Here is a 27186-nt window from a genome sequence, read left to right as displayed (position 1 = left end):
CTAAATCCCACCCACAAAAACTGTTTTCTAAGTAGAAATGATAAATCCAAAAGAGCTACTTTGGAAAGGCCAATTTGGAAAGCAATGATATTTTCCCCTGGGGTCAGCTGGCCTTTGCTAACTGATGAAGACAATAGGAAACATCTCTCCAAATTCTTCTGCTCTTATTCCTTCGGTGGGGACTGGGAGGGGAGGAGTGGAAGTCCGGGTAGGAAGCAGAGAAACTTGCTCTTTAGGAAGCTGTTCCTTTTCGATCCAAGACAGACAGCAAACTAAAAGCAAGTCTTACCCCACCCCTCAATTTCATCTTACTGGTTAAAGAGACGCTTTAATTAGATTGGATGTCCACTGTCCATCATTCTTTTATTTTCCTTTGGCTACACATCCCTTCTACAGTGTGTGCTTTCTAGTAGGTAGTATTTCTAGACCATTTGTCATACTACTTGTAGCAATTATATCTTTCTGAAAATTAGCTGTTGGCTATAGAGGAATAATTTTGAAATATTTTGCCAGAAGTATGTGGGTATACAAATACACACATACTAACACATATGGTATCTACTTTCTTCGGATATATGTGTCTGAGGGGCTCATATTCTACAGTACAGGATAGTTTTCAAAATCAACTGGCCCTCTTTGAAGAACTCGGATCTTTGACGTTAGAAGGTGTTAACAGTCACCATTGCTCACCCATGGTGGAGCCAGCTCGCCGGTTGCCATATGCTGCTATCATAGTAAATAGGCTTCCTAATGTCGGCTGCCACAATCGAGCTTTAACAATGATTGGTGTGTGCTCTGAACGTGATTGAGCAGGAGGAAGCTGTCCGGGGCACTCGCTGACGGAATTGTCATCTCTTGAAGATGAATAAACAATCTCCACGAACTTCGCAGCCTCAGAAATAAAGTAGTAGCTTCTGTCAAGCAAGCGATTTTTGCCACAGGGCAGGGGGACGGGCATTTCCATTGATTACCCTGGCGTATCTCCCAGCTTGTTTTTCTGTCCCCTCAGTCATCTCTTGAGAGAAATATGGATTGTGGCCCTCATTCATAAGTTTGAAAAATGGTGTCTTCTCTAAAATCAACATAAAGCTCCACCCACTGGCTTCTGAGGGAAATTTTCATTTCAAACTTCTTTATAAGCTTCCACAGTTCTAAGTAAAGAGTAGCAGGGTTTAGCCAAATGCTTAGCCATGCCTCTGCCTTATTGACCAACTGAGTTAAATTTTAACAATGGGAGGGAAAAATTAGAGAAATGAACACAGCACCCTTCTCCCAGACTCCAGCGGGCCCAAACCTATGGGCTTTCTTCAATGACTCTGTGATCCCCAGAGTATAGCAAGAACGGGGCCTTTTCCCATAAATATTATATGCTAAGTTTCAGGATCACTTGCTTCTGTTTTCAAAATGAGCATTGATGGTGGAATAAAACAGAAAGGGGCTACTGGTAATTGATCAAGAGTTCCAGGAACATAAACACAATATTTCTCAAGCAACCTCTTGCAGAAGAACTGGTGTTAAATCATTGTTGCTAGATGGCCTGCCCCACTGTTGTATAATGGAAGGTTAAACAGATTCTCAAAACAACAAAAACAACCTTCAAAATGATCTATTTTTTCTTATGCAACACAAAAGGGGCTTGCCCATTTCTGCTCCGACTGCTCCAGCTTTAAACGGGAATGGTAATTTCGGTACATCGGCACTTCAGTTCCTCGCATGAAAGCAAGACAGAAATTGTTGAGATGTAATCAGAAAGTACATTGCCTTATGTTTTATTTCCTTTAATCATTCGTCTTTGATGAAGTGTCGGCCTTTCTAACGGAAAGGGGGAGTTTTCAAATTGCAGACTTAGAGGAATGCTTTAGCATAGACATCTTTAGTTTTTCAAATTGCCAGGAGGCTAGTAATAACATGTCATTTTGTAGGTAATTGTTAAGTATACCATTATATTGATACACACATATGCATGTACCCGTGTATGAGAGCTACCTGAGAAAATAAATGTTAATACCCCATCTGGTGTTTCTAAACCAATCGTTGGAAAGAGTTTTTGAATGCCATGCCCTACAGTGCACAGCTGAAACAGTTGCCATGTGGAAACAGCAGTTTCCACATTTAGGGTCTCATTGGTGGAGGATTCAGTTATTAATGATGGCGAGAATTCCTTTCAGTGCCACTGTTGTCAGATCGGCGCTGTCTTCAAAGACCGAGGCATGGCTCATTCTCATTGGAGTAGAGTCAATTTCCAAAGTAAACATTGTCCTGGGAGCAGAGAGCACCGCTCTATTCATCTTCCTTAATTAAATATTCAAAATTCTAAGAAATGACTGTACTACCAGATCATACTCATTAACAAAGTGAAAAGTTCTGCCTCGAGCAGAAGCTGTCTTTGAAAAAGAAGCCCAAAGGAGGGAGGGGGAGGAGAAAGAGCGGGATCTGAAGTCTAAGAGATGAAGGATAAATGGGATTTCAGTTTCCTGGAAGGCAGCTTCTGACTCTGTTCCATAATGTTGATGTCATATTGCTGGACATGTTTTATTCTCTTATTTATTTGGGCTGGTGATATTACTGTCTGACAAATCAATACTTTCTATTGTGGGACTCTGGAGTTGAGAGTCACGTGCTGGGAAAATTGAGGGAAGCATTTCTCAGAGGACTCAGAGCAATAGGAGCGAGCGCAGTGAAGTGAGTGGGGCTGGGGGAGAATAGTAGATCGGACTTCTCAGTAGTTAAGTGCTCACTCAATTCTTGGCAGTCAGTCTGGGTTAATATACACAGATGTGTTTCCACTCTGAACATTTCACCTGCTCGGGAAGCAGAAGAACTCTCAAAATTGTTGACCGATGTTTTGGTAAACAAAGTCAGTATCTTAGTTGTTTCCCCTGGTGAAAGGAAGAAATGACAGTGGATCCCAAGATAAAGGAGATGCATGGAGGGCCCTGTTTACCTTGTGGAAATGCAGACAAGATATCCTGGTGATAAATAGGTGGATAGGTAGATTTTTACTGCAACAGGAAATCACCTTCCTCATGTTTTGTTGCTAGGATGGTCATTCAAGTGAGTATTCTGCCACTACTCAAGTTGTGTGAAGGGGAAAGGTAGCCCAGGGTATAGGGAAAAAACCATTTAGAGATGAGAAATTAGCCACAAATAATCTCTGTGTAGCAATACTTTCCTGGTATTATATGGCAATGCAGAGATATGCAATAGGTGAAAGCGGGCTCCACCACGTGACCAGTTTCCAAAGAGAACAGACATAAAGCATGTCACCAGGGAAATGGAGGATTGAAAAAGAACACATCCAGGTTATATGGTAAGGACAAGGGATGACAAGTGGATGGATAGCCCAAGTGTTCCACTGATACTCTTATGATATTCGAAGAGAGAGAAGGCTCCCAGCATATTGAGTGGATTCCCTTGTGTTGAACCTGTGAAATGGCACGGGCAGATAGGGATAGCTTGAGATCTGCATAATTGGAAGGAATGTCCAAATTGATGAGATTTTAGAGTAGTTTACAATGGAGATAATCATTGTTAGTTGGCTGTGATTTGTTCAACTACACTTTGTTCAACCTAATTAGAATAATCTTAAAATAGAGGGGCATAATTTAGAGAGGGAGAAATATCTTGCCTGAGGCAGGAGGGGAGCCAAAATAAACTGAAGTATGCGGGAAAGTAAAATATCCCACCTCACATATATTGTCAAACAATAATATGATGGGAGTAGAACTGATCTCAAGCCATCCATGAGACTTTTGTCTAGCTCCAATTATGCCAAAGAGAACAGAAAGTCACCAGAGCTACCACGTGACAGATGATCTAATCCCCCTTCCTTTTTTTTTTTTTTTTTTCTCTGTGTAGGAATCGTGCATAAAGGGAACGGAGAAAACATGTTCATTTCCCAGCAGCCTCCAGTCATCGCAACCATCATGGGAAATGGACACCAGAGAAGTGTTGCCTGCACCAACTGCAATGGCCCGGCCCACAATAATAAACTTTTTGCTCCAGTTGCCTTAGCCTCTGGCCCCGATGGCAGTGTTTATATTGGAGACTTCAATTTTGTAAGGAGGATATTTCCATCAGGAAGTTCCATCAGTATTTTGGAATTAAGGTAAGTTATCCCAGATTTCTTTGCTTTGGCCTATGGATAGATGTGTCAGCAGATATAAGGTCACCAGGGCTAGGTTTTAATGTATTATGGAATAATGACCCATCCTGTCCATTTTACCCATTATTTAGCAGCAACTGCTTTCTAAACAAGTGCTTTAGCAGTGAATCAGCAGCCATCCCAAAAGAGATGAAACACGGGCTGCACACACGTTATCCGATCCAAATCTGTTGACATGAAATTTATGGGCACACACTGCTGACCAATGGGACGCTCCCAGGAGATGGATTCTGCCAGACCTACTTCTTGCTGGATCTCGGCTTTCTGCTGATTCTTCTGCTCTAAGTCCCAACAGCTGGGATGCAGCCTCAAGAAGAAGCCATAGTGCAGAGATAGAAGTTCCTATCATTTTCTCATGTACAAGAGAAAACTAACCTTCCCGCATAAATGATGCCATTCCCAATAGTTTCCCCCTGCTGCAGGAGCTTTCTTTGGACTTCCCAGAAGTTTAAGCAGTTAGGAGACAAGGTGCTGTCCATTGCTTCCATTCCCAGACGCCCATTTTGGAATCATTACATATTACAATTAATTGAGGTAGCAAAGATGGAAGAAGTAAAGGGAGGAAGATAGATGGGGGAGATTGGCTGCCTCACCCACTGGCTGACTTCTCCAGTTTTACACAGAATGCTTTCGTGATCTAAATCTGCTGTGCTTCCCCAGAGCTAAGGGAGAGAGATCCTTCCACATAGATGACCATTTCCTATACAGTTGTAGCTCCTTGGGAATTTGGACTGGAGGCTAATGACTCGCATATGCGAGAATAATAATGAGGGGGAAACGTGTCATAAAGCCTATCTTGTGGCTTAAAAGGAACACGTTGACTCCCCCCAACTAGTCTCAAAACTTGAAAGCATGGTATACAGGGACACTGAACAGGTTAACATCTGGGAATGTCTTGTTTCTCTGAACACAGAACAAAGAACCATTCCCATTACATATAATAGGCAGGCTATGGGGAAAATACGTATTTGAATGAAGCCCTCATAAATCTGCAAGGCAAGAATATACCGTCTCACACTTTTACCTCCTCCCCATAAGGATCTTTATGTCTATAACATTTCTGGAGGTTGGGGGGGGGTTCTACTTTTTATTGTGTTCTTTTTTTCTGATTATTCATGTAAATTTTTTTTTAATACTTAGTTCTTTACAACTCATGTCAGGAGAGAAAAACCAGAACAAAAGGGAAAAGCCACAAGAAAAAAAGTGAACATATCATGTGTTGATTTCTATTCGATCTTCATGTATATAATATTTGAATACATTTTAAGAGAATTTCTGCCTGTTAAATATCCCCTAGTCCACAAATCAGTAGATAAGTAGCATGAACCAGTGGAAATCAGAGTCAGAAAATTCGGCTTCACATCTCCCCTCTGATGCTTACTAGGCAAACCAGTTCACCTTAGGGAGCTCAGCTTTCTCATCCTTAAAATGAGAAGATGGCCTCTGAGGTTCCTTCTAGCTCCTGTGATCCCAATGAGTCCATTTCTCCCATTCTGGCTCTGCAGGACACAAATGTGTTCCTTTCGAGGCATTCACCCGTTTTGGGATTGGGCAACAATTCTGGTGGCGGTTTTCTCTAATGCTTTGGAAAACTGAACAGAATAGTTCAAATGTGTCCCAGAAGCTTCTGGTACCATCTAGTGGATTGCCTCATAAAATGGTGGCTGCCCCTCATCTCATCTCCAATGAGGAAGGCGTTCTCGTGACTTCCCATGTTCTCCCCCAGAATAAGAACAAGAAGTTGGGCATGGGAGCAAGGAAGGTAAAAAAGCCAGTCAACATTTGCTGAGCGAGTGATGAATACTGGAGGCACCAAGTATTGAACAAGCTTTGGCTTATTTTCAATTAACACTCAGCTACATGTCTATCCTTACACACACATACAGACCTGTGTACTTGCACACATGTACACATACATATGAATACATCGGAACATATATATATATATATATATTTGTATATATATATATATATATGTGTGTGTGTGTATAAATATATATATTTATATGAATGTATATGTATAAAACTTTACTGATTGCCATGTTTTCTTTGGCACCCATCCCCTATCTCTTAGCCTGAATTATTCCTTCTTGCCTCACTGGGGAAATCTTCCAGTCCCAAGACCCTATTTCTCTTTTTCACATTAATTCACTACAGTTTTTATAAATTGCTTCATTATAATTACAAATGTTACCATAGGAAAGAAAGCTATTCAGTTCCTTTGGTAAGAAGAAATAGACTAGAGGGACAGATAGGTGGCGCAGTGGATAGAGCACCAGCCCTGCAGTCAGGAGGACCTGAGTTCACATGTGCCCTTAGACACTTAACACTTCCTGGCTGTGTGGCCCTGGGCAAGTACTTAATCCCAAGTGCCTCAGCAAAAATAAAAGTAGGCTACAGAGGCAAGTTAAAGCTCAGCACAGATCAAGCAAGTCCAAAGAAAAACAATAGTTTGCAAAATTCTGCTGCTTTCATTTCTGAAAAGCACCAGCCCCTACAAGAGCTGTGGGAATATGGGGAGAGACCTTCCCAGCAATGGAACCAGTAGCTTTGTAGCTATTCTACTCTGGACAACCAGTGTTTTTGTTAGCGTGTATGCCATCTCTGGTGGCACAAATAGTAATTTTGCTATGGTTTCATCAAAGGTCTTCGAGAATTATTTTGGGAGGAAAACTCGAGCACCTTCTCGTTAGTGTGCTGATGAATCTCTGCTTTAGGCAGGTTGTCTTTTTGATGACTGACACATTCAGAGTCTTTATATGGCTATGTACGATCTGCCAAAGCTTTCACTCCTCTGACATAACCTTTAAGAAGGTAAGGTCGGGAGCAGCTAGGCGGCGCAGTAGATAGAGCACCAGCCCTGAAGTCAGGAGGACCTGGGTTCAAATGTGGACTCAGACACTTGACACTTCCTAGCTGGGTGACCCTGGGCAAGTCACTTAACCTCAATTGCTTCAGCAAAGGAAAAAGAAGATGAGGTCAGATTACCTCCAAACCATAGTAAAGCAGGAAGAGGACTTCAGTAGTAAGTAGGAAAATTTCTTTGCAGAAAAACTGATAAGCAGATCAAAATGATACTACTCCCAGATTGGGAAATCAGTTGGATCTGAAAATCTCTGGCCTTCTTCCCAAAACCCTAAGGAGGCCTAGGTTTTGGTAACAGGATGCCAAATATCAAGATGAACACTAGACAAAAGTGTTTAGTAAATATGGGAATTACCAAACAAATGTTTGATATCAAAACGCCTTGGGATTTTCATTTTTTAGGTTTCCATCAAGACATTTGGCATCTTCTTTTTATTTCTCTCTGATCCTATTAGCTGATTCTCATAAGGGAAGCAACTCGCCAAGTAAAAGGAGTAGAATTTGATAGAGAAGTTCATTTAAAACAAAACAAAAAAAAAAAGGGGGAACATTTTTTTCTATCAGACTCTTCTCTTTTAAAGGTTCCCTGCCCTCTGTCTGTAATTATAATGAAGCACCTCCTGGCCTCCCATCTCTTCCTCAGTCTTGTTCCTCTCCGTGGCCTCCTCAGTCCCCATTTTGCCTGTGCTCACACCTCACATTGCTCTCTTCACAGCCTCGCTACTACTGGCCCTTGAACTCCTCTTTCCCTTGTCCTTTTCCCAAACTATGCCTCGGACAATGTCTTCGCCTGCCTCCTGGGCTCCACGCTCTCATGTGGCCTGACAGGTCCCAGTGGATGGTCCCCAATACGCTGTATGTCACTGAAGGCACTGTATCTTCCTATGTGCATGCTGAGCTTTCCTAGGTAGAAACTTCACCGAGAGAGAGAGAACTTGATTTAACAAAGTTTCACTCGCTTGAAAACCACATTAGTTATATCCCTCAGTGCAAATGCAGCAATTCTGTACATCCCAGGTTTTAGTTCAACTTTTTGGTTGGCCCTAGCACAATAATGGCTGCTATCCTTAGTCATCTCTCACTTTGGAAACCCATGCTAACCTAGTCAGAAGGATTAACCACCATTGGAGTTGTGAATGGAAAAGTGAGCACATGAAGAGCTTAGACTTAAGACAAGACCTCGCTGATATTGCCGAGCACTAAGCATATACTTGTATGGAAATATATGTATTTCTATATACATACACAGGACTGTGGACATTTTTCCATTTACCTATCTAGAAAATGATTATTTCTTCAGCAACTTCTTGGGAATCTCTAAGTTTTGAGTACTTCGAGATGTAATCACACTCCCTAACTCAGTTCCATGACTTTAGGCTGGGTCCCTATTGAGATGTTTTCTCTCTGCCAGATTCAGATGCTTTCATTCATACTTTGGCACCACGTGGACTAGAATCCCAGGATCCTAGATTTCGATTGGAAAGTAGAACCTGAGAGGCTCCACGAAATAAAGGTTTTTGCCTGAGATTGGGCCCAAAGTCCTCTGACTCTGGATTCAGATCTTTTCATATCGTACCATCTTGTCTTTTCTTAGCCCCTCTCCTTAGAGCCTGAAATGTCCTTCTGTAATTTTCATCTCCTCCTCCCAGCTCTTCCCTCTTCCCTATGGCAGCGTCTCAGATAACTGAAGATAGAACTTATATCTCCTTGAATGTTCTTAGCCTTCTTCAGGCCACACAGGGCCAGGCCAGTTTGAGGGGGTCTATCTTTGTGTTTTATGTATTTGTTTATGGGCATAGAGCCACTTTGGAGTTTCCTGATTGTCCTGGGGGCAGTTTTTAAAGGTAGAATTAAATTCCATTATCAAGGGTTTTGCAAGAATCCAAATGGTTCATATCACCTTGTCCCCATCTCATCTGCTAAGAAAATCCATTAATGATATGAGTTCCAAAATCAAACAGAACTCGTACCTTGTCCCCCATCTCATGTGCTAATTTAGTGACGCTACTAGAAAATCCATTAACAATGACTGGTAATGAGTTCCAAACCCAAACAGAACTCATACTGTATTGTTCAGGTTTCTGTTTGAGATGACCAAACTTGAATTAGTGTTAAGGCCAAATCCCTGATTTTACTGAGGAAAAACTGAGACCCCAAGAGGTTCCATGATTTGCATTGGCCAGTATCATAGACATTATGTGTCATGGCCAGGACCAAAAGTCCAGGCCTTCCTGAAGCCAACTGAAATCTTGCATCTGTGGTGTCACAGTCCCTTCCTCTGCCAGGATATGCTCTGGATATTTATTCTGCACTGTCCTTAAAAGGAAATAGAGAAGGAAAAGTTAGAGTACTTTAGGGATAAAGGACCTCAGAGGCCATCTGGTGGAGGCCTCCTCTCATTTGACAAAAGGAAGTGAGGTCCAGGGTGATAATGTGATTTATCCAGAAAGTAGTTACCAGTAGAGTGAGAATTTGAAGCCAGATCCTCCAACTTCAAAGCTCTTTCAGTTGTACTGGATCTGGCAAATACTGATAGAAAACATCAATTCTTCTCCAAATTGTCCTTATTCTCCAGTGTGTAAAATCTCAGTTTATCCTGAACCATCCTTAGCTTTTTCAATTCATTTGTCTGAACGAGGAAGTGGAGAATATGATCAAAACGGCAGCAGTTGAGGAGCAATCAGAGTGAGGTTGGGAGAGAGGGTCCAGGAAGAGCAGGGTTTGTGCATACTTAGGGTTCAAAACAAAGGGAGCCTCTATTTCAGTGCCTTGGGGAACCAGTCACCAGATAATCACCAAGCACCTACTATGTGCCAGGCACTCTGTTAAGTTTTGAAAGCACAAAGAAAGACAAAAACATTGTGCATGTGTGCGTTATGTTTTCATTTTTTCGGTCACATCCAACTCTTTGTGACCCCATTTAGAATTTTCTTGGCACAGCTGCTGGAGGAGTTTGCCATTTCCTTCTTCAGCTCACTTTACCGATGAGGAAATTGAAGGCAAACAGGCCGACTTTTCCACTTCCTGATGAAATTATTGGCAATAATGGGAGCAGCTGCAAGAAAGTCAAATCCTACCTCTTTCCCTCCCTTTCTAGACATTCTGTCATGTTCATAGTGAGAACTCAAATCCAAAAATTTCAGAACTCTTAATATGCTCTAGGTCCCTCTCAGAACCCATGCCATGGGATCAAGGTCAAGATTTTAACTTGAACTGTCTTCTAGAGCTTTGAATAAAAAGTCCTACTAGATTGGGCCTGCCTGCTCCTGCCTTAAATATGATGAGCAGCAATCACCAGCTGCTCTACCCTCACCCTATGCTTTGATACCTGATGATGGAGCTCCTCCAACAAAAAACTCTGGAAATAGTGTGATCCCAGGTCAAGTAGTCAGTCAACAAGAATTTATGAAAGCAAATGATGGAGAGAGAAAAACACATTGCTTGCCCTCAAGGAGCTCACATGCTAATGGAATAGACAATCTGTGAATAACTAGGAATTAGGGTTAAAGGAAGATAATCTCAAGGGGAAGGCACTTGAAGTGAAAGAGGCCAGAGAAGCCAGAAGCCAGAAATGAGGCTTGAGGGATGGTCAGGGAAAGGCAGTCAGCAATCTTTATTGTTCCTTCTGACTCACTGAGACTAATCCCTGGGATCCTCTGTTAACCTTGAGAATGGTTCCCTACAGTTAAATCAGAATTGACTCCAAATGGAGGCGTGTGTGTGTCTTCTTTTCTTCTGCTATACCAAAGTGTTTCTACTTTAACTGATAAGAGACAACACCTTCATTTTTGATAACGACATCAGGGAAGGCTTTCAAATAAAAATGGCTATCTAAGAAACTCTCACAGACATTTCTTTGCACAAGAGTTGCCTGTCCCCAGGTCAGTTAATGGAGTACCTACCTTCAAGGATGGCTACATCCTTATTAGCCATGGAACCCCCCACTCTTTGAGTCTGTTCCGTTCATGCCCAATGTTGCCCATAGGACTTGGAGGACCAAAAGGGCTAGCCTTGGTGGATCATCTCTGCCTCTGTAACATAGCTAATGACCTCAGGTATTCTTTACCCAGCAGGCAGTTCTGTTCACCTGGGCTCAGTCCCATCAGCAAATTTGGAGTCACAAGGTATACTACCATACCCTTGATCCCCAGAGTCTTTTGATGGAATATCTCTGGTTAGGCAGGTGAATATTGACCTTGATTTGACTTGCCTTGGAATACTAACCACTCCCTCTTTTCTTTTGGCTGACCCCTCCTGGATCATATCTACACATTAGAAACAGAGATACCAGACACAGGTGAGTAAATTCTGCTTCCCGCCTAGAGACCAGTTCCTAAGAATGTCCGAACAGAATTTTTCTTCTTAAATAAATCGACACAAATATTGTGAGAAAGCTGTAACCTAGGCAAGCTTTTTTCTGGTAAAGAGGGCTCTCCCAAGCCAAGCTTCATTGGGGAAATGTTGAGAAAGTTTGACGTCAAAAATACAGAGGGGAAAATGAAAGCTTGAGAATGAGTACATCACATGAAATCGGGGTCATCTTTAAGGGTCTGGGAGTTCTAGCCATAGGTGATCCCGCTCTCTGGAACTTAAGTAAACAAAAAGAAATTCAATAAGCTTTGGGCAGAGATGCAGTATAATGGGTTGACCCCGTTAGTAGTCCAAGGAGACATAGTGGAAGTTTCATATGCTTCAGTGCAGTGATGGCTTTCGGCCTGGTTCCCATTCTTTGAGGATGTTTAACCTGAGGCTGGATGACCCTCTCAGGTCCATTGTAGTGGGGATTCCTTTCATATATGAGTTAGATTAGAGGGCTGCTAAGATACTGTCGCACTCTCAAACATTCGGTGATATTTTTTCTTACCCAAGAGGAGGAATGGGCAAATGTGGAATGATAGAGAACTCCAATGTGTTTGTGCATTCCACATGTCAAATCCCTCCTAAATTAGCTGGAATTGCAAAGGAGAAAATTGAATGTGTTTACTCCTGAGTGCAAATTTTTCACCACCTGGCACTGAGAAGGTTTTTGGGTTTTTTTTTGTTTTTTTCAGTCAGGTTGCATTTGTACAGTGCCGCTGCTTTTAGGCCAGGTTTGCTGCCTTGGTTGTTAGGTTGCTCGCTAGGAAAAAGTTACACGGTATTAATTAAAAGCATTAATTGCCCATTTAACGAGCGATATGATCTCGACTAGCAGGAATGAAGTGGTCTTTGCTAGGTTTCTGGGCCCAGCTTGAATCTATAACTAACGTTCAGATGTCCTCAAATCTAACAGGCTGTTTTACACTCTCCAGTTGACTACAAAGAATGAAGGCCACTGTGCCAATGTGTTTTCTGGATCAGCTTCTCTATGGGTTTGGGCCCATTTTCCAAAGGTCAGACCTATCTCCAAACTCACACCCTTACATGGGAATCGGCATCCAACTCTTTATGGTTGTGGTATGTCAATTCTGAATTTGCCAGTTTTGCTTTTGTGGCCAAAAAGTGCCATCCATGAGGTTTTACTTTGGTGTTCAGGGCTATTTCATTTTTTTCAGTGCCAGCCCCGACCTCCCAAGAAAAAACAATTTGGAGAACCTCCCACAATCGAAATTGGATGCACATAGTTTCTTCAGCTGACTTCCGCTCTTCTTCTGGGATCTGACACGTTAGCATCCCTGGGCACACACATGCTCCCTTTACATCTGCTTGTCATTGGGTGCCTTCAACTAAGATTTGGGGAGAATGATCGTTGCAACTTCCCTCATGGGCACTCTAGGGATATTTAATGATAGACAAAGATAATGCTTTTGCAGGAGTAACATTTTCCTTGGAGAAAGGGCCAATAGGATCTTCCTAAACAAAGACCAATTCATTTGACTCTGTTGTAACTCAACACACAGTCGTTATCAAAGCAATGAAGGCTGTTTCCAGGCGAGGTCACGGCCCCTTCATCATCCTGGAAGGATGTTGGTAGACTGGAGATTTGAAAAGAGGAAATAGCAACTAAATGTAAAGTTTTCATGCCCCTCACAAAACCATCTTTGCTTGCACAATGTGCCATTTGCTATGACTGCCAAGTCAATGTAGGGACCTGCTGGGATTCTACTTTCATCACATTATCTCTTCTAGTGGTCCCAGAGCTGAAAGCTACCCCTGAAGACCCCTGGCTTCAGCATCTGTTTGTCCCAGAGTTTTTTTCAGCCCTAAATCTATATCTGGGGGCCAGGCAGTGAAAAAGACATTAAATTATAGGAGGATATTACAGTTCAAAAAGAGGGGTGTCAGGGCACACTTAATTACATGAATGGCTCTTACCCCTATCTTTTCTTTGAGTCAATGACAAGGTCTAAATGAATATGCCCTCTTTCCAAATCTGGCTTGCTTTCTAGTGAACTGGAGAAAGGTGATTTAATAGGAGCATGTAATCTCTTCTAATCTCCTCCCTTCTACTGATAAACAAAGCAAAACCACTCCAAGTGTGGAACCCGTTGATGGCAGACTGGCTCATTGTCTTGGTACGAGATGGACAAGAGAAGCATGTTCAGAGAGTCGAGAATTGTTTTATTTTTGACCGAGATCAGAAGAACTGGGGATGGAGCCTGGGATGGGGAAGGGAAAAGGAGGGAGGAGAGGCACTGGACACAGTGCTTCATAAAGCTTTGCTTTGCTTTTCTTCAGCACAAGTCCTGCTCACAAATACTACCTAGCTGTGGATCCAGTGTCTGAAGCCCTTTACCTGTCAGACACAAATACAAGAAGAGTCTACAGGTTGAGATCTCTTGGAGAAACCAAAGATCTGGCTAAGAATTTTGATATCGTGGCGGGAACTGGTGATCAGTGTCTTCCCTTTGACCAGAGTCATTGTGGAGATGGAGGGAGAGCATCAGAAGCTTCACTCAACAGCCCTAGAGGTAAGAAAGTGAACAATTTGATTTCATGAAAGCACAAGAATGATCACACTGGATCAGACTTCTGATCTATCCAGCTTGTGCCTCTGACATTAAAAGCCATGATTGTCCTTTGTTTCTGCCTCGGTAAATGAATGGATGAATAAAAAAGCATTTCTTAAGCACTTACTATGTGCCAAGCACCATATTAAGCCCTTAGAATGTCGATATTGCTGTTGTTTGACTTTGTTCTCAAAGAGCACCGTGACATCAGAGAGGTGATAACGTGATGTTCAAGCGACCAGATTTAAATGTGAGGGGCTGGGCAGGGTCACCTGACTCACTTTCTCCTATGGAGCCGTTAGGGTCCAGTAACCAGATCAGAATGACCGGAGATGGCCGCAAATGTGGGGCACCTTGGCCTTTTTTAAACTAAGGTCTTTAACAGGTCTCAGGTTGATTAAGGCTAGGTAAAAAATGAGACAAAGAACTACCTCTTTTACCTAGTGGAGCCTCTGCCATATCCTAACTGTGGCACCTCAGACAAGCCATTTAATCCCTCATTACCTCCAGGAGACTCTCATGGCTCCCTTGGAGCCATGGATGCAATGACATGGGAAGAGAGGGGTTTCTACGCTAGGAACTCCCCGCATGATGAAACTGCGTCAGAATTCAGCTCTTATTTCTATTGAATGTCAAATGTTCCCTTTCTCACCATCTGACATTTATGATGTCAGGATGAAATCCCATTTCTTTTTAGAAGTTCAGAAGTTGAAGAAATTTTCTGTAAAGTCCACATTTTTCATTAAGCTCAATGCAATGGATTTTCCCTTCTTGAGTTTCTTTCCCAGCTGCAGTGTCTGCCCTCCCACGTAAAGTTCTTAGATGGTGTGCTTGTTATTATTGTCTAGTTGTTTCATCTCCCCAATCAGACTGTAAACTTCTTGGAGGCAGAAACTATGACTAAAGCAAGGAGGAATATATGAGAGTAGTGATAGGCCCTTTATATCCATTAGTTCATATGAGCCTCACCACCACCCTGAAAGGAAAGATTTGTACTAAGAGGAAGATCTCAGCATCATAGAGTTGGAAGGAACCTTAGAAATCACCTAGCTTGGTACCATCGGGTCTAGATGTTGTAGTAGATGGAATACTGGGCCTGGAGTCACAAAGACCCAAGCGTAAATCCTGCCTCAGATACTTTTTTTAGCTCTGTGACTCTGGACAAGTCACTTACCTCTATCTTCCTCAGTTTCCTCAACTGTAAAATGGGAACAATTATAATACCTCCTTCCCAGGCTTGTTGTGAGAATAAAGTGAGGTGATGGGGGTAAACCTTCAAACCTCCAAGCCCTATGTAAATAGTTGTTTTTATTATCATCTAGCTTCATTCTCTCAATCTTCCTTGCAAGAGAAAGCTGAGTTCAAGAAAGGAACAATCTCTTACCCAGGATCATACGGGTAGGGGGAAGCCCCAGGTCTCCTTACTGAAACTGCTTCTTGGTTCTTCACAGCAGCATGATATTCACACAAGGAGATACAGCAAGGTCATTAGCCCCTATTTCTCTGGGTAATGTTTTGATAAGTTTAATGGGGATCAGTTTGAGGGTTTTTTTCTTTCTAAGGAAATTCAGGGCCCAACAAATGGTGACATGTAGTGAAGTGTAAATTTTGAAATGTCAAATGAAATGTTTGCATTGCCACTTGGAGGGGGGACATCATCTAGCTTTCGGCTGTCTTTCTGGGAACCTATGCGGGCCACGGCCTCAGACGCAAACAGGTCTGATGTTCAGGACTATGTCTAAGTGAAGGAGTGGGTCACTTCTGGGAGAGCCTCCACAGCTATGAATCATAACACTTGAAGGAGTCGCAAAGCAGCCTTTGACACAGATGTTCCTTGTGGATTGGGAATGAAATAAATTGGAGGGAGAGGGAAGAGGAGAGAGGTCAGAGAATGCAACTACCTCTCAGTTTCTTTGTATCATCATCATCCTCTCACATGAAGAGATCCATTCTACAGATTCGAGTTAGACCTCCAGTAGCCACTGGCAGGAGGCTCCCATAGCACAACATTCTGACTACCTCCACCTCCGCCCCCAGTTGTAAGGGTGCTTAAAGAGAAAGAAGGCCCTCATTGAGCTTGACATCATGGAAGAAGCATCTCCCCTTTCCTTGTGCCACAGAGATCAGAAACAGTTCAGCATTTCCGAATAATGAAAAAGCCGTGGGCTCTCAGTTTTGGGATACTAGGAATAGCAGTAAGAGTTCTGATGGTCATGTTAGTAAAGCCTTAGTAACGAGAGCTTCTTCTGTTAAAGTGAATATTAAACACACTTTACCTTTATTATCATTATCCACAAGCATTTATTGAGCTCCTACTATGTGCCAGATAACCACTCTAAGTAGTAAAGGAATGAAGAAAGGTGAAAGTTGTTTATTAATGGGCAAAAACACTTGCTGGGTCTTATAACTCTTCTCCCATTCCCTGTGATCTTTTCAAATGACATTGACAATTGCTCAACAGTCACACATGGGATTCTTCTGGGCCTGGTGACTTGAACTCATCTCGAGTACGGATTCCCTGCTGATCATTTTTGTTCTCTCCATTGCAATCAAAAGATGATCTCCTTCACAAAGAAGAAAAAAAGAAAGTCAAACTTGATTAGCTCTGCTTTCAGTGTCATCCATTATGATTAGCCTAGATACCCTAAGTAGCACACCTATCCCTATCTTGACCCACCTCTTTTTTTCCTATTTGAGTTGTTCTTTGTTTTCCTTTTCAGCCCCAAGCTCATTCTGTGCTTTGATGATCTTGATGCTTTTCTTTCCTTTGCCCTTTAATTACCCTTGATGCCCAGGATGGCATCTCACTTTTATTTTCTTTTATTTTGGAGGGGGACCTTTTCTGAGAGGTTACTTGACTTGCCAAGGGTCACACAGCTAGTAAGTGCTGAGTGAGCCTGGATTTGAACTCGGGTCCTCCTGACTCTAGGGCCAATGGTATCCATTGTGCCATCGAGCTGCCACCTCACTTTTATTTCCAATTCCTTCCCTCCCACCACCAACCTCCTGAACTTCCTTTCGTCTTCTATACATGTCTTCCACATCCGCCCTTTGGATGACTCCTCTTCCTCCCTCAGAAGAATGGTCTCTTTTTGTAGCTATAGAATTTCCTTTTTGAGAATTTCCCACTCTTCCTTCAACCTATGGTCCCATGTTTCCTATCCTTTCTCTGAACCTTTTGAAATTTTCTCTCCCAATAGCTAGACTGTGCCCAGCTTGTATCTTCTCTATAGAAAATGAAGTGATTACTTTCTCCCTTGAGCTAGGTTCCCATCACATTCATTCCAGGAACCAGTTTTATCTTGTTTATGAAGAGCTCCCAAGGAGTAGTGGGTCCCTTTATCATCCTCTCTACCTTTTGAAGGATGAAATTTTTAAGATACCAAATTATAATATTCCTTGATTTGGGCACAGAAAGAATTCTAGCAGGCCTCTCAATAACTGAAGTCCCTGGGGTCACACAGGACCACCACATTCTAAGCCAGAATGCTCTACTACAAAGGAGCCCTGATTGATTTGACTGAAAGTGGTAATAGAGCATTCTTGACCTCTCTGAGTTAACCAAGAGTTCAGCATTGATATATGTTTATTGAACAGATGTTCTATATGTAAGAAGACGTAGTTCCTGGCCCTCCTTAGCTATATTTGGACAGAAATGACCAGAAATGAGATGCAATCCAAAGTACTATATGATCATTTGATTGAGATTGGTATGGAAGTATAGAGAGAATTCAAAGGATCATGCCCTCTTCATACTTTTATCACCTCACAAGAATTTCAGTATCATTTTTATGAAGGTGATTCCTTGATTCAGCTTTATTCTCTCTCCTCAATTCCAGTCCTGATGAGTCTTAGATTATCTCTTCTTAACCTGTTTCCTAGCTCAATTGTTTTTTATTTACTATTCCTTATATTTTCTGCAGGTTTTTTCTTCCAGGCTTTTTATTTTAACATTTCTTGCTTTTTCATCAAGTTGTCAGTTTCTATTTGACCCGTTCTAATTTTTAGAGAGTTTAATTTTGGGCAAAGTTTATCACTATGTGTTCAAAGGTGTGAATTTTCCTTGCCATTTATGCTTCCTTAGATATAATATTTCTGGCTCATTTCATTTCTCCCAGGTACTCTTGTAGTCCTTGTGGACAGGAGATTTTTTTTTTCTCTGAGGCTCTACTTGGGTTTCTGGAGTTATTCTCTTCTTCTGGGAAAATTTGAACTGACTATTCCACAGGCATCTCTAAATCAACTCGTCTAAAACGGAATTAATTAATTAGCCATTTTTGCCCCCACTTCAACCCTCTTTTCTTCCAAACTTGCCTTCTCCTCTGAGGGCCCTACCATTTGTCCATTCACTCAGGTTCATAGTCCTTGGTATCACAGTCCTCAATGCTCTACTCTCACTCACCCCCCACTTATCCAATAAGTTGTTGAATTAGTCATTTCTGCCTCCACATTTCTGACATTAATATGGACCTTCTTTCCTCCTCAAAAGCCACTAGTCTAGCTGAAAGCCCTTATCATCTCTTTTTTAGGACTATGGAAATTGACTTCCTCACCTCAAGTCTCTCTTCCAGTCCATCTTCCACATACACTCAATTATGATTTGCCTACAGTGCAACTCAAAGCATATATTCTCCCATTTAGGAAACTCCATGGGTTCCCTTATTGCTTTCGGTATCAAATTTGAACTCCTCCGTTTGGCATATAAATCCCCATCCTGCTTATTCAAACTTACTACCATATTACTCCCTTTCACACCCTCCAGTCAAGCCAAACGGGCTTTCCTCCTAGTCCTCCCACATCATACTCCTATTACTGTGCTGACCCTGTGCCTGGAACGGACACCCTTCTCGCCTCCAGTTCTTAGAATCCCTGTTCTCCTTCCAGGCTCAGCTCATGTGCCGTCCTGTTCCTGAGGACTTTCCCGATCCCTGTGACTGCTGATACCTTTTTCTCTGGATACATACATGTGTTCTCCCCTAGGAGGCCCTTGAGGAAAAACTATTCATTTTTGTTGGCTTTATATCTCCAGTGGCCAGTGTGGTCCCTGGTGTTTCATAGGTATTTTAGAAATGCTTGTAGGTTCTTTGCTTGGAGCTAGAAAGGTGATCATCTAGTCCGTTCTTTCATTTTGCAGAGGAAATGGAAGCCCCAAGTGGGACAGTGATCTGCCTAGAATGACCCAGCTTGGCATGCCGGTGGGTGAAAATCCAAGCAAAATGGGGTTGGTTCAGAATAATTTGAACTGTTCTTAACTTAATTTATTAACTATGAATTAAGGCACGTTTAATATCATCAATGTCCAAGGGAATATGTTCCACAGTCAGTCAGTATTTCTTCAGCATCTCCTGTGTCACCAATTAAGAAGAGTTCTTAAGTCTTTCTCTCTGGAAGGAGGCAGAGGATCTGAATTCTTAGAGACATGTGCTGGCTAAGTGATTGAGCTGTGGTCATCGCCCCCCTTGCCACCGTGGAGTCAGGCATCACTCCTAGCCATAAATCAGTGAATGGGCTTCTCGTTCTGTTGGCCAGTTGTAGAAACTTTCTCAGCAGAAGGAAAAAACGTACAAGAATTCATTAAAATGCTAAGTACAGATGGAGAGGAAAGTTATCACTACTTGCTAATTGCTTCTTTGAGGTCTAACGCAAGTTCCTTTACTGTATGCTTGTTACTTTACAATTCCCAGACATGTGGACTCTTCAGTGAGCTCTCCTTCTTCTTCCTTGGAGCCCTGCAAATGCTTAATGGAATACTTTAAGGAGAGGCTTGATTTTTCCTTTCACCTGATCGCAAATAAAGAAAAACTATAGATCAGTAGGAAATGGAAATGTACATCAAGGGAGTACTGTTTCTAGGTTAGGAACAAGAGCTGGTTATAGGCCTTTAACAAGCAGCATATTGCACTTACGGACAGGCTCTCCAACCCAACCTTAATTATGCAAGGTGAGTCAAATAAATGTTAATCTGAAAGACAACTAATTTACTTTCTGCATCGATTGTCAAAAATAGGAGGAATATAATTTGCTTTTGAGATCATTTCTCCTAAGTTGGAAATAAATTACTGAATGGGATTTTAAAAACCGCCGGCAATAGATGCCAGGTCCTGAGATTTTCTTTGAGAGAGAGATTGGTGATAAAAACTGAGTCGGGGTAGCCTGGGATTTCTTTTCCGGTTGACTCATTATATTGTGGTTACTGTTTCCTTGTATGACCTGATGCTGGTCACTAAAGCTTCCTGTAGTTTCATTTAATTATGAATCAAGGCACGTTTACTATCACTGGTGTCCAAGGGAACACGTTCCACGGTCAGTATTTCTTCAGCATCTCCTGTGTCACCAAGGTCTGGGCTGGGTACTGGGCCCACTGAGACAAAAATTAAGTGATCCCAGACCTCAAGGAGATTACATTATAACAAAGGAAATGGTAGATACAAGGTAACTTGGAGTGGGGAGACCTGAAGAGCCAGGATGATCGGGAAAGGCCTCATGGGAGAGACAATGAATTGAGGTGAGCTTTAAAGGAAACTATGGATCCCACCTGTAGGCATTATTATCCTGAATGATCTTAGGCAAAGCACTTAGCTCCATAAACCTCAGGTTATTCATCTCTTGTAGAGGGCCGGAACTCTGAAAAGGTGTACTTGAATCTAGGTCAGCATGGTGCTTATAATTTAACACCTACTTAGTGTGAGATAATGGTTCTCTATGGTGATGTAATTGTTGCTCATGCTCAGTGTGCTGTAGTGATGTAATCATACTGAGGTATTTAATGGAGTCTCAGAGACAGATGACTCTCTCAGCCACAGATGGACTCCATCTTTGACCACCCTCATAGTAACTGTCCTGCCTTCATCACTCCTCCACTAAGACTATGGACTCGGGCTAATCCTGAGATCCTCCAGAGAACTAGTCCAGACATTACAATCTGTAAAGTGAGGGATTGGACTAGATGGCCCTCCCAGACCTAGATTTGTGAATATGGTTCTAAGCAGTGGAAATGAGGAGGGAATGCTTTGAGCCATACTTGGAAGGACAAAGATCAAAGAGAGTCCAGTGTAAGGAAAATTTAAAAGGCCAGTTTGTTTGCAATACAGAATGTGTGAAGGGGAATCACTTATTAATATGCCTAGAAAGATAGTTTGAATCTAGGTTATCAGGAATTTTAAGTGCCAATTAGAAAACCTTATAATTGATCCTAGAAGTAATAGGGAGCCACTGGACTTTGTGGAGCACAAGAATGACCTGTGTTTTAGAAAAATCACTGACAACTGTGTGTAAGATCAATTGGAGTGGGGAGAGATTTTAGGCTGAAAAACCAATCAGATAGTGATTGCGGTAATCCAGGTGTGATGCAATGAAGACTTGACCTTAGATCGTGGCTATGAAAATGGAGAGAAAGGAATGGATAGGAAAGATACTATCTTGTGAAAGAAGTATCTTTTTCTGCACAATCACATCTTTCATTTGCAGAAAGAAAAAGCACTTTTTTCTGGAGTTTTTTGTTTCTATAAAACTTACTTCAATGATTTTTCTATCCTAGGATGCTTATACCAGTGCAGAAGTTTAGTAATTCTGTGTTTATCCTTAAACTTAAAACTACATAAGAAAGCTTTTTGCCTGTATTGGGAGATTCTGCAATTATTGTCCTCGCCAACCTGGTTTAAAGCAAAAAAACGAAAAAGCCCTGAACTGTTCTCCTGCCCTGTGCCTTCCCATTAAACCCACACTTGTTTATTTTTTCTTAGAAAATGAAAAGGTCCTTAAAATCTCAATTACACTGCACCCTGGGGACATCTGGACCCTTCACTATAGACCTTTCTCAAGATGGAATCAGATTTCCATCCTCTGAATTTAAATCTACTTGCTGCTTTACTCATTGGGCTTGAGCATAATGGAGCAGGGTTAAAGAGTTCTGCAAAGATTTGTGCAAGTACTAATCCTTGGCGTTCTAGCTAAGGTTGAATTGGCTTTGAAAGATGCTTTTAAAACATGCATAAATGATGAAGTTGAACGTTAGCTTCTGTATATTACTTTTACTGCAACTTGCCCTAATTCTATAAAGAAATGAAATGAATGCGTCATATGATGGATAAGCAAGAATTTAAGCAAAATATAAAACAGTGTAAGGTGGGATACGAACTCGAGTTTGTAACAAGCTGCATGTTTTTAAAGGTCAATACAAAGGTGAAGGGGTGACTAGCCAGGATGAGATTCCTCTGTGACTCAATTTGGTTCCCTGGAACTTCACCAAAGGTTGGATCTTGATTTTTGCTTCCATCTTTAATGAAGCAATTGATTTCAGTATTAAGAAGGGCAAGGAATATCCAGCAGGGGTCCTCAAACTACAGCCTGTGAGCCAGATGCAGCAGCTGAGGACGATTATCCCCCTCACCCAGGGCTATGAAGTTTCTTTACTTAAAGGCCCACAAAACAAAGTTTTTGTTTCTACTGTTGTCTGGCCCTCCAACAGTGTGAGGGACAGTGAACTGGCCCCCTATTAAAAAGTTTGAGGATCCCTGAGACAATAGGTAAGGAAGCCACACTCTCTCCATGTGGTTGTTTGCACACAAATTGCCTCAGCTGGCTCCTGTTAGGCCCCGGATGGTGTGTTAGTACACACAAGTTTCAGGCCCAAATGGGGAATGAGCCGTAAGCCTTGATCGCCTTTGAGCAGCAGTCTACTTCATTTATGATTCATTCCTATAATTAAGGACTGGTGAAGACAGTAGAAAGGGAAGGCCCTGCTTGTCCATTAAGATTTGTGGATAGAAAGTTCACTCAACTGAGCATCTAGAAATAGTCATTTTAGCCCTAGCTCTTCCATTAAAGAATTTTATGGTCATTTTTTTCTCTCCGTTTGGACCTCAGTTTCCTTATCTGTCAAATGGAACGAGAGGTTAGGGTGAGCGAAGTTGGATAAGCTCTCTTCCAAATCTAATGTTCTGATAGTTAGCGAATGATTATTCACTCCAAAGGGAATTAAACAAGTACACTTACCACTACGCTGTTGCCGCTTGTCAGAGGCGTGAGGTGGTCGCAGAATTTAAATGACTGAAACCCATTATGTAGGACATCATCTACTCTGAAAGACACATGCACGTATCTAGGAGTATCTGGTCAAATTTCATGTGCACAGGAGTTTCTCCCAGATTTCCATGATGTCAAAATGCCTCGAGTTGTTGCTTTTTCAGTTTTTCCAACTGGTATCACTGAGGCCCAACTCTAGACTAACTCTTCCAGAAAGTCAGAACTTTTTTCCAACAATCTATCTCTGAATCTCTAACCCAGTCAATCATCTTTGCCTGATGAACGGCACCCCCAGTAGACTTCCCCCACAGCACAGTTGGCCAGAGGCACTGGCATTGATTGGCAAAATCACTTCTAAGAGTAAATGAATTAGAACTTTGCTTTAAATGGGATATAGTCTTGCTTATGTGAAGACTGGGCCCAGGGAGCATCCCTGAAAGAGAAAACAAATTGTATTTAGTTCATTCAAGTTTTATGATCCTACAGATGCATTATTAAACTGAATTGTACTTCCCTATTGATTTCAATTGTCATATATGCCCAAGAGCCATCAAACTTAGAGGCAACAGATTTAGATTTGGAAATGTCATTTGTCTAATTAAAAGTCTTACTTACCCCTTCCCAGGGCTGAATTATCTCTAGAGTTCTTAAGGAGCCATTTTCCCTTAAGATCCATCCATGTTATTCTAAGGCAGGAGGACCAGCAGAAACAGCCTGGTGCCTACAAGTTTTGCCTGATGACCCTTCCTGTAAAGTCATATCCGGACCTGGAGTGACCAAAATGGAGAATATACAAAAAACAAAATGGCATCTTCTGTCTTAGGCTCTACTTGAGTATCCATGTTTCTGGTTCAGTGTTTCTCACTCACGGGCAATATGAGCACAGTTCTTCCAGAAGTATAGCTGGATTTCCTTTCTGTCTGACTAAACTATCAGAAGAGAATTCCTAGATATTAATTTAGTCTGATGGGAATAAGAAGTCGTTCTACAGTCATAGATGTTAACTAGTCTTGTGGGGAAAATGTGTAGCGTTACGGGCTAGAAAATAATAAAGTTGAGGAAATTTAGAAAAGATCAAATGATTGACCCCATTAAAGGGATTATTACTGGTTCAGTATTTACAAAGGAGGTCTCTAGGGAAGTTCTTCAGGGATTTGTTCTCAGCCTCGGGTTGCTTAAGATTTTCATCGGTAGCTTGCGGAAAGGCATTGTCAAATTTGCAGATATGACAAAGGTTTGGCAAATAACTCACACACTGGATGGCTCTCAGGTTCTGAAAAGATCACAAGGTAGAACACTGGCCCAAATAAAATGGGATGACATTTAATGTGATTAAATGTAAAAATCCTGTGGTCAGGTGCCAAAAATCAACATCCCAAGCACACAGTGGGAGGGGAGGCTTGGCTGGATAGTAGGTGGTCTACAATGGCTCTGATGTTCCAGATTCTGAACGAGCTAATGGTATGACCTGGCAGCCCCGAAAGCTGATCACTGTGAGCTTGCCTAGGTTGCGATAATGAGAGAAGATAATGTCAAAAACACGACAGTGTTGCTATACTCTATATCCCGTTTTACAAAGGACATTTTCAGGCTGGAAAGAAAGGGAGCTAAGATTGGAAAGGGCCTTAAGGTCATGCAAAAATAGATGGAAGAAATGGGGGTTTTACCTGGAGATGACTCAGGGAACACGATTGCTGTTTTCAAAGGGCTGTCATGTGGCGGTAGCATTAGGCTTGTTCTCTTTGGCCCCAGAGGCTAGAGGGAGGGCAAGGCGGATCAGGATTTGCTGAGAGGCACATTTGATGTCAGAACAAATTTGTTCCCAACGAGAGTTGTCCGAGCTTGAGAAGCCGCAGATTCCCTCTTATTGGAGATTTCAAGCAAGGGCAAAGTGAATGTGGTAGAGGGGACTCTGGGGCACACGCTGGACCTCTGCGGGCCCTTCCATTGCTCAGATGCTTTGAGAGGGAGTGCACAGTCTTACATCTTGTCCCTTTCTCCAGCTTCCATCCATGTGAAGCCAAGGTGAGCTCAGTGCTATAAGAACAGCCTTATCAAGAGGCGGAAGTATAATATGATTGGGGGGTGGGTTTGGGGAGGAGGCCATCACAAGCTGTCCTAACCAATAAACAATCTCTGATGGCCTGCTAGGGGGACAGCAACTTCTACCCTACAAATGGTTCCCTAAAGATTCACTTTTGGCAGCTGAATCATTGCCCTAGATTATGGCAATGCTTTTTCTTGTTAAATCTAGTTTTACCCACTCTCACAGAGCAGAGGTGAGGCCCAAGGGCATGAGACACAGGATGGGTAAGCTGAGGAGGGGGACCGGGTGTGATGCCGTGGAAAGGACAGACCTAGAAGAAATGCAGCAGAGCCTTGTTTAGTTAGAAGGCAGCAAGGATGAGGGCCTGAGAGCTTTGGCAACAGGAGGACTGTGGGAGGGGGAAGAGAGAAGCCGAAGTGATGCTTTGCCTGCTTCATAGCTTTGCCTAAGGCAAGCCCTGGGTCTCTCTAGGTCAGCTAAGACAACATGGAATTATATTTCACCCCTTGTTCTTTTATTTAAGATCAGCAGCAAATATAACTTTCTCTTCTTATCACGGCTCTTGGGTGTCACACCTTCCTTATCTCTCCACTAAAAGAAACTCTTCAGCTGATAGAGAGACTAGGGGGGAAAAACTGACAGAGATCACATACCACCAGACTGCAAATCACTTAAATCATATTTTGAGTGGTGTATTATGGTAACCTATAAATAACTAATTGCATAAAATTGCTTTAGTAGTTTCTAGATGGCAGCTTTAATTAAAAGCACCAGAGACATTTAGAAGTTTAGAAATGGATGGCATGTAATTTGCCCTTTTACCAACCATAAAATGGTAATTAACGAATTTGATTCACTTCTTCCTATTAAAAGTTTTATGAGAATAGCAAGTTCCTTCTAAACACAGTCTCTCCTGCAGAAGGCTTGGCTTTCCCTGTCTTCTCGGGCACGGCAGGATGTTGTAATGTACAAATTCTTCAGAAGTTAATTAGAACATTTCTTTCAATGCAAAAATGTTTGTTTTTAAGGCTCCCAAACTTCAAACTGCATCGCATGGAAACCTTTGATCCCAGCACCACACGGCTCCCTCACGTGTCTTCGGGGGCCCGGGAAGTTGAGGGTTCTCAAAATGCATCTTCTAAGAAGCAGAGAAGACATTGGCTAGCAAGGCCAACTGGAGAGGGGCGTGAAATCGACAGTGGCCCGACACCCCAGAAAAACTCACCAACAGAAGAAAGCTCATATGGCTCTGAAAGGAGAACCAGACCAATTCCCCCGAGTAGAAGCCGCCCCCAGACTGCTGCAGGCCAAGGTAGCTTTAGAAAGTCTTGGCCAGAGTTATCACAGGATAAAGGCTGGCCCAGAACAGCATGCAACACTTGGTGCCTATTTTGTGCTCCAGCAGCAGATTAAAGCTTTCCTTTGGAAAACTCTAACTCAGGGACCCCTGGGGGCCAGATGGTAGGAGTCAGAGCACTTAACGTTAGGAACAGAGAGCCACTGGCCATTTCCACTGAGACTACACGTGTTTTTGTTGTTTTATTGAACAACAACAAGATCAAAGTTGGTTGGATTTAAACCCTCTGGTTTGGGCTTAAGTTGAATTATGAAACAGATGAAATTTCTTTTAAAAAAAAATCTTTTTTTCCATAGAATTCCCTCTCTCTTGTGGAAGTACCCAAGACCTGAATAGCACCCCATTCTTCTAACCTGTCTGTTTCTCCTGCATCCAATAAAAAACTTCTCAGCCCTGTTGCAACACTTCAGGGACTTAATCTCTGGTGCCCATAAAGATAGTTATCTAAAAAACTAATCCATGTTAATGGATTTTAGTTCAATTCTATCATTTTAAAAGGAGGAAACGGAGTCTCCGAGCAAAGGAAACGTGCCCAAAATCCCATAGAAGGGATGCAATTTGTCCAAGTTCTGGAGCTAGTGGTAAATCTGGGACTGAAATCCAGCTTTCCATCTTCTTGATCCAGAGTTTTTCCCCCTTGAAAGACAAGACCATGAACCCAAGGAAGAATCCCACTATGGCACCATTGGCAGAACAACGATAAAGCTGTTTGACAAGCTGGCAGATGGTCTTGAAGTGCCATTCATGGCCTGTCTTTTATTTTGTAAAGGGAGCCTTTTGTTTCATTTACTATCATTTG

The 27186-nt window shown here is 42.2% G+C and overlaps 1 protein-coding gene across 4 annotated transcripts in view; it reads left to right on the top strand.

Moving 5' to 3' along the window:
* Positions 1-27186, top strand: part of TENM1 (teneurin transmembrane protein 1) — a 784948-nt gene that overhangs the window by 698954 nt on the left and 58808 nt on the right. For all 4 annotated transcript variants that reach the window (XM_031945150.1, XM_031945147.1, XM_031945148.1 and 1 more), the window contains 3 exons: positions 3859-4108; positions 11307-11327; positions 13688-13920. In XM_031945150.1, coding sequence (XP_031801010.1) covers positions 3859-4108; positions 11307-11327; positions 13688-13920 — 504 coding nt within the window. The remainder of the gene's footprint in view (positions 1-3858; positions 4109-11306; positions 11328-13687; positions 13921-27186) is intronic.

The sequence above is a fragment of the Sarcophilus harrisii genome, chromosome X (assembly GCF_902635505.1).
Source record: "Sarcophilus harrisii chromosome X, mSarHar1.11, whole genome shotgun sequence".
In the NCBI taxonomy this organism is placed as follows: domain Eukaryota; kingdom Metazoa; phylum Chordata; class Mammalia; order Dasyuromorphia; family Dasyuridae; genus Sarcophilus; species Sarcophilus harrisii.
The sequence above is the reverse complement of the archived record's forward strand: the minus strand, read 5'-3'. Positions and strand labels throughout refer to the sequence as shown.